The sequence below is a fragment of the Lynx rufus genome, unplaced genomic scaffold (genome assembly GCF_022079265.1).
Source record: "Lynx rufus isolate CCGP_SWC_20201006 ecotype Redwood Valley unplaced genomic scaffold, mLynRuf1.p SCAF_6, whole genome shotgun sequence".
Taxonomy (NCBI): domain Eukaryota; kingdom Metazoa; phylum Chordata; class Mammalia; order Carnivora; family Felidae; genus Lynx; species Lynx rufus.
In genome coordinates, this window is record NW_025814878.1 from 123,617,978 (window position 1) to 123,631,793 (window position 13,816).

The following is a 13,816-nucleotide window of genomic DNA, read 5'->3' on the forward strand; positions in this document are numbered from 1 at the left end:
TTTCGATTCTGTGTCTCCCTCTCTCTCTCTGCCCCTCCCCCACTGTTTCTCTCAAAGCTAAACACTTAAAAAAAATTTTAAATGATTTTTTAAATGAGTCCTTGTCCTCAAGGAGCTCACAATCTGATAGGAGGTCAGTGCACATAGATATTTGCAATTTAATATGAGAAGTGTCAGGTGAGAGACGGTGCCACCACGGTTTCAAGGAAGAGCATCATGTCACTTTGCCTTAAATGCCCAAGAAATGTTTACAGATTATGTTTCAGCTGACAAATAAGAATTAGGTATGAAATGGGCCAAGAAATTCCAGGCACAGAGACAGGAACACAGAGATATGAACATAATTGAGTGTACCTAGCATACAGGAAGCTTGGCAGAGCCGGGAGGGCAGGGAGGAAGGGAAGGGAATGAAGCTGGAGAGTTTGGGAGGGGCCAGACCTTAAAGGCCTGGTATTTCCTTATAAACATGTGGTCCTCTCTGGTAGAATATGCGGGTACTCATTGAGCTAATTCAGCTGTTTTCAAGTTTGTAACTGATTATCTGTCTTGAGACTGTGTTGGCCATGGGGTAAGGTTGGAGGTAGGGTAAGGTATGGAAGCACATCTGAATGAGAGGAGATAATTGTCTGAGCTGAGACCATGGCTGAAGCCTTGTGGGAAAAGCTGACTGATGGAAAGGAAATTCAGTAAAAATCCACAGGAAATGTGGACCCATTTGGGAGAGACAACCTAGATGAAGGGACCAAATACCACTCCCCAGTCCTGAGTGTTATGACTACGAGGATGGGGGCTGACCTTGAGGCAGGGGTTAAGTAGAGGGAGCAGTGGTTTGAAGGAGGTGATTTTAATTACTTCTGATCTTCTTCTGTTTTTTTTTTTCAAGTCTATTTGAGAGAGAGAGAGAGAGACATTGCGTGCACACAAGGTGGGGAGGGGCAAAAAGAGATGGGAGAGAATCCTAAACAGGCTCTGCACTGTCAGCATGGAGCCTGATGCAAGACTCAGACTCAAGAACTGTGAGATCATGATCTGAGCTGAAATCAAGAGTAGGACACTTAACTGACTGAGCCACCCAAGCGCCCCACTTCTTGAGTTTTAGGTAGGCCACGTGGGAATGCTGACCTAAGAGCACATGAGCGAGAAGACAAGATTAGGATATACAGTTGGCAGCTCTAGATAGGAGGTGCCCAGGACATGTCTGGAACAGGAAAAGGGTAAGATGAGGAAAGAACAAACCCCAAGGAAGTCTTAAGGGATGGAAGAGAGAAAGACTGAGTGAAGGAATTAGGAAGTGCAATCCAGGAGGTCCACGTAGAGGAGCAGAGTCTGGGGGACAGAAGCCATGGAAGGTTCTGTCTTGCAGGAGCGAGATTATAGAATGCCGTCAGATAGATCTGCCAAGACCACGTGGATTTGGCCAATAGGAGGCCTTCAGTAGGAAATTCAATGATAGAAAATACTTTGGTTAATCATATTCTCATTTCCCCCCTGTTGTGCCTTCATGAATATTTATTCCACAAATGCTAGTAATTAGAGAATACTTGATTTAATGGGTAGATACAGAGGGTTGATGTGTTACGGAGCAAACAAAATGTCCTTACTCTAGCACTTAAACCTGCCTCTTCAGGGTTATGTGCTTGGTAATTTTCATTTACAATAATGTTGTAGGGAAGTTTCACTTTTCAGACACTTACCTGTTTTATTTTCCCTTCCCGCATAGCTCATTTAAGGGGTAGATAGAGCAGGTGAAGGATATCCATTAGCCCTTTCCAAGAAGCAGGGATTATACTGGAGTGATAGAGATTATTCCCCAGCACCAATTAAATTAATTAAATTCACTTGGGCCTGTATATAGCCACTGTATTTAACTTAAGAAAGGATATGGCATGCAAATGGAGACCTGAAAATATGAATGGAATTTGGAATTTGAACAATACTTTGATCAGCATTTCCTAAAATGGCACATGGGGAAGAAAAAACTCCTTAAGGTTGCATATGCTTCCCTTTACTTCTGTAAGACAGGGGAACCTAGGCACCTGCTGTGCAGCTCTGCCTCCTCCAGAAGATAAAACCACCCCTTGGGAACAGAAGTGCAGTATAATACAAAGTACACACAGCTCCTGAAATTAGACTTGACCTCCACTCGCCTCTGGAGCCAAAAACAGCCTCCCCAAAATGAGAGAAAGAAAGCTAGGAAAAGAAGGTGTGAGGAGCATATCACAAGGAGAACCAAGAAGAGCTGGTTTTGATTATATTTAGAATGTTATATTTTTTTTAACCTGGATTGAATCAATGAATACCTGCACATTGAACTTCTTTTCAGGATTCCTACTGCCAGGAAATCTATTTCAATATGAATCCCGAATAATGTTATATCACGTCTGATACAGGAATATACCTGGCAATATTAAACAGATCAAATTCTTGAGAAGACTAGTCTGAATAGAAGCTATTCTTAGCATAGTTAAAGTAAAGGAGATCAGTATAGGTATTCAAGATGAAAAATCCTAATAGTTAATAGAAAACCAAAATTCAAGGTCCCGCCAACCTTCAGAGCAGAGTGGTTTCAAGTGCGTCTCAGAAAACATGTGTTTTAGAGATTTTAGCCGGGGTGGGGAGCAACACATTTTCATGTCTGTTTCTGGGGTGCCCTTCCTCCCTGCCTTTAAATCATCTGATGTCTCCAGTAGTGCCTGCCCTGCCCCTTAGACAGCTTTGTTCGGCCAATGGCTGGACCAGGTGGAGATCGAAATTGGATCCCATAACATATGACCAGATTTATACATCGTAATGACACCATTTAATTATTTTAAATAATGCTTTTACTTAGGTTTCCTACTTATGGTACTACAAGGAGGATTTTTATTCTTCTAGCTCAGGCCGTAATATAAAAATGGCACGACAGTTATTGTATTCCTAATTACAAATTTGTTTAATTAAAATTACATTCAGTCATTCTGACATGCATACTTTCAAGCAACTGTGAAATAGAGCTATTATCACCTTTTGGTATGCTGCCTTGAGTGGCTAATAATTTTAGTTAGGTGGTAGTTTTAGGTCCTTATCATCAGTAAATATGAAAAATAAAGCTAGAATAAAACAGTAGCAGTAATTTCAAAATTCATATTTGTTTATCAATTGGGCCTTTGCATTATGTTTTAAAACCAGTTTCTTGGGGTGCCTGGGTGGTTCAGTGGGTTAAGCGTCCGACTTTGGCTCAAGTCATGATCTCACAGTTCATGGGTTCGAGCCCCACATTGGGCTCTGTGCTGACAGCTCAGAGACTGGAGCCTGCTTCCGATTCTGTATCTCCCTCTCTCTCTGCCCCTCTCCTGCTCATATTCTGTCTCTCTCTCAACAATAAATGAACATTAAAAAAATAAAAAATAAACAGTTTCCCACCTGAGGCCTCCAATAAAAATCAAGAAATCATGTGTGTTAAAATATCTGCTGGATGTATTCTGTGGAAAAATAGATCCAAACAATCCATAGCAGATGTGAGGAGGAGGAGATCTCTACTGCATTTTATCCCTGAATCTAAGTCTCCAATTCATGGATGTCTGACAAATCTGTTTTAAATTGGTGGCCATGTAGATGGTGTCCCCATGGAAAGGCTACTCTCAACTTATTTTTCTATTGTTGTTTTTAGTGAGGTGAAATTTACATGAGTGAGCAATTCAGTGACATTTAATACATTCACAGTATTGTGTAACCACCACATCTCTCTGCTTATCTAGATCCAAGAGGTTTTCATCACCCCAAAGAAACCCCACACCCTGCTTCCCTTTCCCCACTCCTTCCATCCCTCAGCCCCTAACTGCCACCAGTCTGCATTCTGTCTTGGTGGGTCTCCCTATTCTGAATATGTCATATACACTGTATGTTAGCCAACTTGACATTACATTACATTTTAAAAAATGGAGTTATATAGTATGTGACCTTTTGTGTCTGGCTTCTTTCACTTAGCATGTTTTTGAGGTCCATCTACCTTATACCGTGTAGCAATACTTCATTTTTATGGCTGAGTAATTTTCCATTGTACGTAGAAACATATATTTTATTTATCCATTCCTTTCCTGGTGGGTATTTAGGTTGTTTCCACATTTTGGCAACTGTAAATAATGCAGGTATGAACATGTATGCAAAAGCATTTGAGTCCCCGTTCTCAATTCTTTTGGGGATATACGTAGGAATAGAGTTGCTGAGTCATTTGGTAATTCTGTTTAACTTTTTGTGGAACTGTCGAACTGTTTTCTATGGTAGCTAAATCATTTTACATTCCCACCAGCAATGTACATGGGTTTCAGTTTCTCTGCATACTCTCTGACACTTGTTCCTTCCTCCATCTCCCCCTCCCTTCCATCCATCCATCCATCATTTGGTTTCGATTTATATTTCCTTAGCAACTAACTGATCTTTTCATAAAGTCCTTTGTTGAGCTGTAAGAGTTCTTTATATGTTCTGGGCACTTATTACACCAAACTTTTTATTGCCTCTTAACCTCTTGAAAGTTACAAATTATTTCCTTCTTTCCCCTTCCTTCTTTCCTTTCTTCCTCTCTCCCTCCTTTTTTTATACCACATTTTTATTATTATTTAAATTTTAGTTAACATACAGTGCAATATTGGTTTCAGAAGTAGAATTCAGTGATTCATCACTTACATGCAGCTCATCACAAGTACCCTCTTTACTACCCATCTATCTCATCTCCTACCCACCTCCTTCCATCAACCATTTGTTTTCTATCGTTAAGAGTCTCTTGTTTCCCTCTCTTCTCTTTCCCCCTCTTCCCATATGTTCATCTGTTTTATTTCTTAAATTCCACATTTGAGTGAAATCATATGGTATTTGTCTTTCTCCAACTGACTTATTTCACTTAGCATGATACATTCTAGCTCCATCCATTCTTTTCTTTCTTATATATTAAAAATATTAGATTTGGGTATTAGATATAATGGATCTTTATTTTAAGAAAAGAAAGATAATTTAAATTCCCTATAATTCAACCACTCACAGATGAGCACTGTTTTCATTTTTATGTCCTTCTTCTAGTCTTTTTTTTTTAATATATAGAATGAACATGCATACATATATATTCAGAGAATTCTGCTTTCATCGTGTACTATTTAAATTTTTTAATGCTTTTTTGATGTGGAAAAGTTATACTTATTTACATATAATTATCAGAGCACTTCGTTGTTTCAGTGAATGGTGGAATAAAATCTTTCCGTGTGCTTGTTAATCATTTGAATACTTCTCATAAGAGTTGGGGTTTTATAAACAATAAAACCTGTCAGATCAACTTGTATAAGCTATTTATATACCCAGAATCCTAGTCCACTTTCTCTCATGGTTGTTATGATTTTTTTTCAGATTGTTATCTGCCTTTTATTCTGTGTGGTGTTTGGGACATAGCAATATTTTATCTTCTTTCGTATTGTCATATCTAATGTTTTTTTCACTGATTCCTTCAATTGTCTTAAAAAGTCCTTATCTAACACGTAAAGGATTATATAAATATTTACTTACATTTTCTCTTTTTCTTTTCTTTTCTTTTTTTTTATTTTTGAGAGAGCACAAGCAGGGGAGGGGCAGACAGAGAGGGGGACAGAGAATCTGAAGTGGACTCTGTGCTGACAACAGCGAGCCTGATTTGGGGCTTGAACTCACGAACCCTTAGATCATGACCTGAGCTGAAGTGGGATGCACAACTGACTGAGCCACCCGGGCACCCCTACTCACATTTTCTCTTAAGTTGTTTATTTAAATTGTATTTCTGGATCCATCTGGAACTTACGATGGTATTGCGAGATGAGAGGGTCACACTTTTATTTTCCTAAATAGCTAACTGTCTTTCCTGATACCATATACAAGATCAATAATTTGCAATAATAGAATCTGTTACCAAAGACATGAAACCAATTATTTTACTCAGTTTTGTTTTTGTTTTTTTTTAAAAGACACTTAAACACTGGCATATATATGAACTGGGTCATTTATGCCTTGGTTTACATGTATTCCTATTCTCACTAAATGAGTAGCCACACTGTCATGTCAGACCAGAGTAGCCATGTGGCCACCCCAAGTCTCTCTTCTGGAGGCTGCATTGTCATCTGAGGACACTGGGAAGCAAAGCCTTTGCATGTCCTTTGTCCCAGGCATATGCTTATGTGTCAGATTGATCAGGTTCCTGAGATTGGGCTGGATTGTGGTTTCTGGGGTTCAGTTAACCTTCAGTAGCTACACAATGTAGTTGTTGCCATATTCTGTCTTATTTCATGTTATGTCCTGGAAGGAATAGAGCATGTCATTGCCCAGAGCGGGGAAGCCTTTGTGGGGTAGTGGCTGCAGCATGGGCTCTGGAGTTGCCTTCAGTTCAGCTCCTATCTTTGTCACTTGTTGCCCTGTGGGACTTTAAGCAGCTGGCTTTATCTTTCTAAGCCTCAGTTTCTTTATCTTTAAAATGGACTTAACATTAGGGCCTACTTTATAAGGCTATTTTGCAGTGCCTGGCACATAAGTATACAATAAATGTTAATACTGTTGTTGATGGTGATGTTAATATCCTAGCGGTGAATTTCTTCTGGGAGAAACTAACTTTAATTAAATGCAAGCATTAAACACACACCGAGAACAGCAAAGCATCTAGGTTGGAAAGCTTTATATGTTGTATTTACTATAGTTAAGCTCATACTCAAATTAAGCATCCAGTTGCTCAACGATCGTTTGTTGCAAGCAATAAAGTTGCTTTCTCAAGGTCTTAATTATATTGGATTAAAAGACAGAAAAAAAAGGTTGAGTATATGACAAGAGAAGAAAAGTATGGTGGGGTTAAGATATGAGAAAGGGATTTTTTTAGCATCTTAAGAAAACATTAATTATAATTAATTATACTGGGGGGGGTGGGGCGGGGTAAGTGCTGTATATGCTGCTGGTAGAAAAGTGGGACAAAGGAGAGGAGAAGGACGCCCCATGCCAGGAAATGATGCCAGCACATCTGTTCACAGGGTGGTATCTGATGAGACTTCCACTCTGGACAGGCCCTATGTCTTTGTATCTCAGGGTTTTGATTCAGGCCTGATGTCTACACCACAGAGTCTGAATACCAGAGGGATCCTGCACAAGGCAGACGGCACTTTGTATTCTGATTTGGAATTCAGCAAGAAGTTCATTCAGTGATGTAAGTGAATACCAACTAGTTACTGTCAGTGTTCATGAAACAAGGGATAGCAATCATTTTTAGGAGCTATCACTATTTTGCCATCATCTAGTGGTATTTTTTTAATGTTTATTTTTGAGAGGGAAAGACAGAGTGAGTGGGGGAGGGGCAGAAAGAGGAGGACACAGAACTCGAAGCAGGCTCCAGCCCTCTGTCAGCATAGAGCCCAACATGGGGATTGAACTCACCAACCACGAGATCATGACCTGAGCCAAAGTTGGACTCTTAACCGACTAGGCCTCCCAGACACCCCTCTATTGTTATTTTTATGTCTATTTCATGGTAAAATAATTTTCAAAGCACATCAACTATTAGACATCTAGTTTTAAATAGCATAGTTATATTGACTTACAAAAAGCAATTGCATTTCTTTTTGAGTTTTAAAGACATGTGATAGGTTTGTTTGGGTGTTTTGTGTTAATCAGCATTTCTGTTTGGAGATGTGTAATGAGCATTCCAAACTTCAAAATCATATATGCATTTATAACACTGGATGTACCTAAGAAAGTGGCCACACTTAAGTGGAAGACTAAAAGTATAAATCTCTATGAGGAAGTGTAGTTCTTGTATATGGATGTGGGTTTGAGCTTGACTATAGAACCCTGAGCTTTTGCAGCTAAGGCTTGAGAGCATAGTGGTTAACTTTTGGGGTATCCCCTCCTCTGTGAACACCTCCTCTCTCCCTCTCCAGAGCAGTGGGCCCTGGAAGCCATGTTGTGCAGTGAGGCTTCCTCTCTACACCACCCTACCCCTAGTCCCAGTCTCAGATGATTGGACCCAGACAGATGCTTGACCCATGAGAATTTACAGCTGGGGATGACAGGGATTAAGTCATTCTTCGACAGAGGTACTTTCCATGTTGTCTTTTTGCCTTAAGGAGCAGAGAGGCAAAGAATGGCAGTTTACAGAGAAGAAAACCAAGCAGATATACAGACAGAAGTAGAGACAGAAGGCCAAGATGAAATCCAGAGGGCAGTCAGGTCCCTTATTCCTATGCTTTCCTGGGGCTGGAAGGCCTTCCTCTCCCAGGCTGTTTGGCTCCTGAAACAAATTCCCCTTTATTGTGGAGCCAGCAGGACGAAAAGTAGATTTCCTTAACTTGCCCCAGGCATCCAGCTAAGGTACCCTGGAAGTACAGTGGTATCCTGTTTCTGTCCCCTGAGAGGCTCTTTGTTAGCCTAAGTGCCTAAGTACGTTCGCTGGCAATTAGGAGCTTTGCTGCCTAAGTGTCTGCTTCAATCTGTCAGTTACACTTTCTGACCCACTGCATTGGCACAGCAGCTCCCATGTCAGGGAGTGGGCAGAGAGTGCCTCCCAAATCGAGAAAAGCCACTCCAGGCACCAGATGGCAAGGAGAATTTCATAGAACATATTGATAAGAAGTGAAGCCTCTTTGCTAATACTTTCCCTAAACACTGTGAGTTGAAGGGAGCTTCAGGCAGGCGTACAGGGAGACAAATAAATGCACACAGCCATCCATCCCGGCATGAGGTCCACAAGACATTCCCAGGAGTGTGGCAAACTCATGAGAAGAGGAAGGAGAATAATCCAGAGCAGAACAAGGAACAACTGATTGCCAGGTCAGACTGAGCTGTTCCTGGTGAGGAGGACTAGGGCCTCAGAGTCCGCATCCTGGACACACCCCATACAATCAGCTGTGTCTGAATTAACTGTGAGAATAAAAGCAAACCTTTGTTGAGGGCTGTGTCCACTGGCTGCGGCTCAGCACTGAGTCTTTATTCGCCGGACCTCATTACACCTTTACCACCTCCCTTGAGACATGCAGGGTTGTGCGCTTCCTTTTAGATACCAGGCACCTTAGGTGAAACATCTCACCCAAAGAGACATGGCCTCTAGTGGCGGAGCCAGGATTCAACCCCAGTGGTGTGAGCCCCAGACACGTTCCTACCAAATCACTCTACTGCTTCCAGCATGTGGCTTGAAATTGCTCGCCGGCCCCTTTGGTGTTGTGCTAGAGACCCAACATTAAGGCTTCCACATTCCTTTGCTGGGGCCACCATGATAAACACCACAGACTGGGTTGCTGAAACAAAGGAATTTTATTGTTTCCCTGGCCTGGAGGCTAGAAGTTCGAGATCAAGGTGTCAGCAGGATTGACTCCTTCTGAGGCATCTCTCCTTGACTCAGATGCCGCATTCTCCCCACGTCCTCTCACGGTCTTTCTTCTGTATATGTGTGTGTCCTGATATCTTCCTGTAGGATTGGGGCCCACTACATGACCTCATTTTACGTTAATTACCTCTGTAAAGACCCTGTCTCCAAGTTAGGTCATATTCTGAGGTACTGAGAGTAAAGACTTCAACATATGAATTTGGGGGGACAAATTCAGCCCACAACAGCTCCTAAAGGAATTTTATGGATAGTTCTGGGTTTCTGTCCCCAGTCTGATATCTAAGGTGGGCAGTGAAAACAAGGAGCACCCTTTTAGAGCAGTCGCTCCTGGCTGAGGATGCTGTACCATATACAGGGAGATGCTACTGTCTGATCACTCTCCGATCCCATATTCTAGCAAAGGACTGTAAAGATAACATGCTTTCCTTTTGCTTTTGCCTTGTATCATTGCTTTTTACAATGAAATGAGCTACTTTAGGCACAGAAGCTTGCTCTGGGGATGTGCAACCGGTAGGGAAGACACAAAATCCACCCAGTCTCAGAGCAGGCCTCCCTGAGAACTGACCTCTCTCAGGATTGGGTGCCTTGCTAGCTAGCACCCAGGAAGCTTGTCTCATGCCCCTGTTATGTGCTTCCCACAACAGGGCTTGACCATGATGGTGCCTGGGCACCCAATGGTGCCTATTTCACAGCTCCTAATGACTCTTTTTCTCTTGTGACACGTCCAGCTTCCCCACAAGGGAAGATCTGATTGGCCTCCAGAGGGGGGCCTCTGCTGGATAGAGCTCAAGACACTCATCGCTGCCTGCCCAACCCCCATCCCCAGTCCAGTCATCAGAGGCCTGCAGATGGGGTCATGTAACCTGAGCATGGATTGATGTAGGAGAAAGAGCTCTGCATTCTACCAGCCTCTGTCCTGTTTTGGGACAGGTCACTTAGCTTCTCTGAGCCAATGGTTCATCATTCTGAAAAAACTGATATAATAACCCTACCTTAAAATCAGTATTATAAGTCTAAAATGAGATGAAGTTCTTAAAAATACATCCAAATGTTTTAAAGCAAAGTGATTGAATTTTTAATTTTAACATGTGTTTCTTCAGCCTTCTGTTTGACTGCTGATGTATTCCCAGTGCCTGTTACTGAACCTTTGTATCTCATGTCCTGTCAGGGGAGTTTTTTAACCAGAAGCCATATTGGTCTCAGTGATTATGTGAAATTTGCATATGAAATGTTCTAATGTTTGTACCGTGCACTTAAAGAACTTCTGAAGACTTGTGTTCATCAGGGAATCTTGTCGGACATATTCAGAATATTTGGGGGAATTTTCAGAAATGAGAAGTAGCTTCTTCTTGCTTAAGTATGGTTCACAGTTGAGCAGGCCATTTGCATAAATAGCCCATGGGGAGCCATGGTGTCTTGGAAGGGCCACATTTTGTGAACTGGGGAATCAGACCTATCTTCCTCTCTTCTTTAATCAGAGTTTGGCTCTTGCTCTGCAAACAGGTCAGTGAGATGAGAGCAGGTGCCAGTGATGGCTCTGGAGGTCTAGGGCCTTGTAAGGATCCATGATGTCCTTGTAGTATTCCACTGGCAAGTGAGGTCCCCTGCAGAACCAATCTGTCACTCACCAAGAGAGATGTGGCCAGTACCCATCACGGGGGTAGGTCCTGGGCATCTGACTAGAACATGCAGTTCTTGGAAGGGTCACCTACTTTCCTTGCTTCAGGGCTTCAGTGCCCGAGGGTCACATACTTTCCCTATGGTGAGTTGTCTCTTTAATCAACTCTCTACTCATCTGGTGGGTTTCTGAATAACTTGTTTTAATCACACTCCATTTTACTAATAATATGCTTCACTATTGGACAGAGGTTTTAAAGGTTGTGTCCTTAAATAACATTTAACTTTTTTGTCAGGGTGTGTCTTTGAGGTCTCTTTTTCCTGGAATCCCATGTGGGTACTTTTCTTAGGGTGTATGTATCTGTGTGTATGTGTATGCTATTGTGCACCAGGTCTGTATAAGGTACGGTATTATGTAGTGATACAGTGGGAAGACTGAGGCTCAGAAGTCTAATTCACCCTCCTGATGTTACACAGCTATTCAGTAATCATGCAGGTCTTAAAAGCGACACAGTGGCTCTTTTTGCTTTTTACGCAGAACAACCAAATTAAATCTGGGAGCTGGCCATCCCTCCAACTTGGAGCACCAGGATTTTACTTTTCCAGGTCAGTGTCCCAGACTCAAGTCCTGACTTGAGCAGTTTCATGCAGAGGTCTCTGGCAGACCAGGCTTTAGGACAGAGCCCCCACTGCTCTGTTCCCAGTGCAGGCTGGAAACAGGCCAACCCCTCTTCCTGTTGGGGCAGTGCCGTGAGGGCAGTGGACAGCTATTTTGGAAGATGGTCCTTATTTTCAAAACGCTATTCATTTCCCTTGGACTTTTCCTACTCAAAGTGGTGTGTCATTGCAGGATCGCAGAGCCGAGAGGCATCCCGGCCCATTCTGTTCCACGGGTGTCTCGTACACTGACTGTCCATTATATTTTGTGTGTCAATGGTCCTAGGGACAGCATGCTCCCAGACTGCATTCCCTTGGTGCCAAGTGCAGGTAATGAAACTCAGGGTTAATTTTAGCCCAGGAAACTGTACAGAAGATGCTTGCTTATCCAGAATGCTTATCTGTGAGTTACTGCACATACCAAGTGTGGGTTACTGGATATCAAAGTTCAAATACTGAGGCCACCGGGCAACCTTAATAGTACAACTCAAGGACTCCTTTCCTTGGGAAACCTCTCATGATACCCCTGTCCTCCAGGGAAAGTTGTTCCTGTTGGTTTTCACTATGCCCATATGTACATCCATCAGAAAGCCACTAACATTTCATTGTACTTCATATTTTCATGTGTCTCCCACTAGACTGTGAGCTCAAGGGTAGGAATTTTATCTTATTGATCTATTTTTCTCAGGGCTTGCCATAATGATGGGCAATTAGTAAATATTTACTAAATGAATAAAATCTTCTTAGCCATAGACTTACAGCCGTCCCCCCTTATCCACAGGAGGTACGTTCCAGGGCCCCCAGAGGATGCCTGAAACTGCAGAGAGTGCCAAACCCTGTATATGCTATGTTTTTCCTCTACATAACATATCACACCTGTGATAAAGCTTAATTTATAAATGAGGTACAGAAAGAGATTAACAACAATAATATAATAGAACTATATAACAATGTACTGTAATAAAAGTTATGTGAATGTGGTCTCTCTCTCTCACTCTCTCTCTCTCAAAACACCTTTACTGTACTATATCATCCTTCTTATGATGTGAGATGACAAAATGCATACATGATGAGATGAAGTGAGGTGAGTGACATAGACATTAGGCTAACTACCGACCTGCTGATAATAGGTCAGAAGGAGGACTGGTTTGCTTCCAACTGCAGTAGACCATGGGTAGCTGGAACCCTGGAAAGGAAAGCTGTAGACAAGCGGGGGAAGTCTGCCATATGCTCATACTATACACATATGTACATATGTGTATGTGTAATGTGTATATGTATATGGACTGTAACACACTTATACATATATATGTGTACACATATATATTATATAAGACCTATTTCAGCTACCAGTAGCTTCTCATTTTCAGGGGACAAGTTCATTGCTATGGAGAACTATAAATGTAGAACATTAAAGGCTTAACCATGAGCTGTGCTGATCCAGGACAATCCATGTATAGTCTCTTCTAAATATTCTGAATCCAAGATGTGTCTCTTTTCTTTTAAGTCACTTGACCATTGTTTAAGCTTTCTGATTATTTGGATTAAGGGCTAATGATGGTTTACTCCAAGCTAAAACAGTTACTTTGAAAATATAAACTCTTAATTTTAAAACCTTTTGGAATATCTCAACTTCTTCTTTCCCCTTTTAACACTGTAATTGAGAGTTGACATTCTAGCGTATCCTGTCTTTGCCCTGCTTGTAGAATCTAACCCAGCACCTCAGGAAGAAGAATGGAAGAGGATTTTTTTAAATGTCAAAAAATAAAAATAGAACTTCCTCCTGTGCATCTCACTCTAGCTTCTGTGGCAGACCTCGGATGCCTGCTTTCTAGGATTAGATAAGAAAGTCATTTGCACAGCTGTAAACAATTTAAAAGAAGGGCAAATTTGAAATGCACTGTGTTCATGATTTGAGTCCAATGTGCCAGTAGGGCAGGCACAGAAGGATGGGGCCTCCAAGTGAACTCACTAGGCGCATCAGACCCTCCACAGCCCAGTCTTTGCCTTCAGAGCTCCCTCTGCGTCCTCATGACATTCCAGGGCCACATCCTCCATGAGCATGTTTCCTCTGGCCCTGGCTGGGCCTGACCCTGCAGTGCCCACCATCTTGACATAAACATGGCCCCATCCCAGAGAGATGGGACTGAAGTAGTGACACTAAGAGCTTGAAACATGAGTTTCAGGAAG

At 41.9% G+C, this 13,816-nt stretch overlaps 1 protein-coding gene across 4 annotated transcripts in view; it reads left to right on the forward strand.

Moving 5' to 3' along the window:
- Window positions 1-13,816, forward strand: part of FARS2 (phenylalanyl-tRNA synthetase 2, mitochondrial) — a 532,084-nt gene that overhangs the window by 391,288 nt on the left and 126,980 nt on the right. The window contains exon 10 of one of the 4 annotated variants that reach the window (XM_047101727.1): window positions 7,063-7,136. The exons of the other annotated variants lie outside the window; for them this stretch is intronic. Coding sequence (XP_046957683.1) covers window positions 7,063-7,081 — 19 coding nt within the window. The 3' untranslated portion in view covers window positions 7,082-7,136. Of the gene's footprint in view, window positions 1-7,062; window positions 7,137-13,816 lie in introns of those variants that run through there. 4 annotated transcript variants of the gene reach the window in all.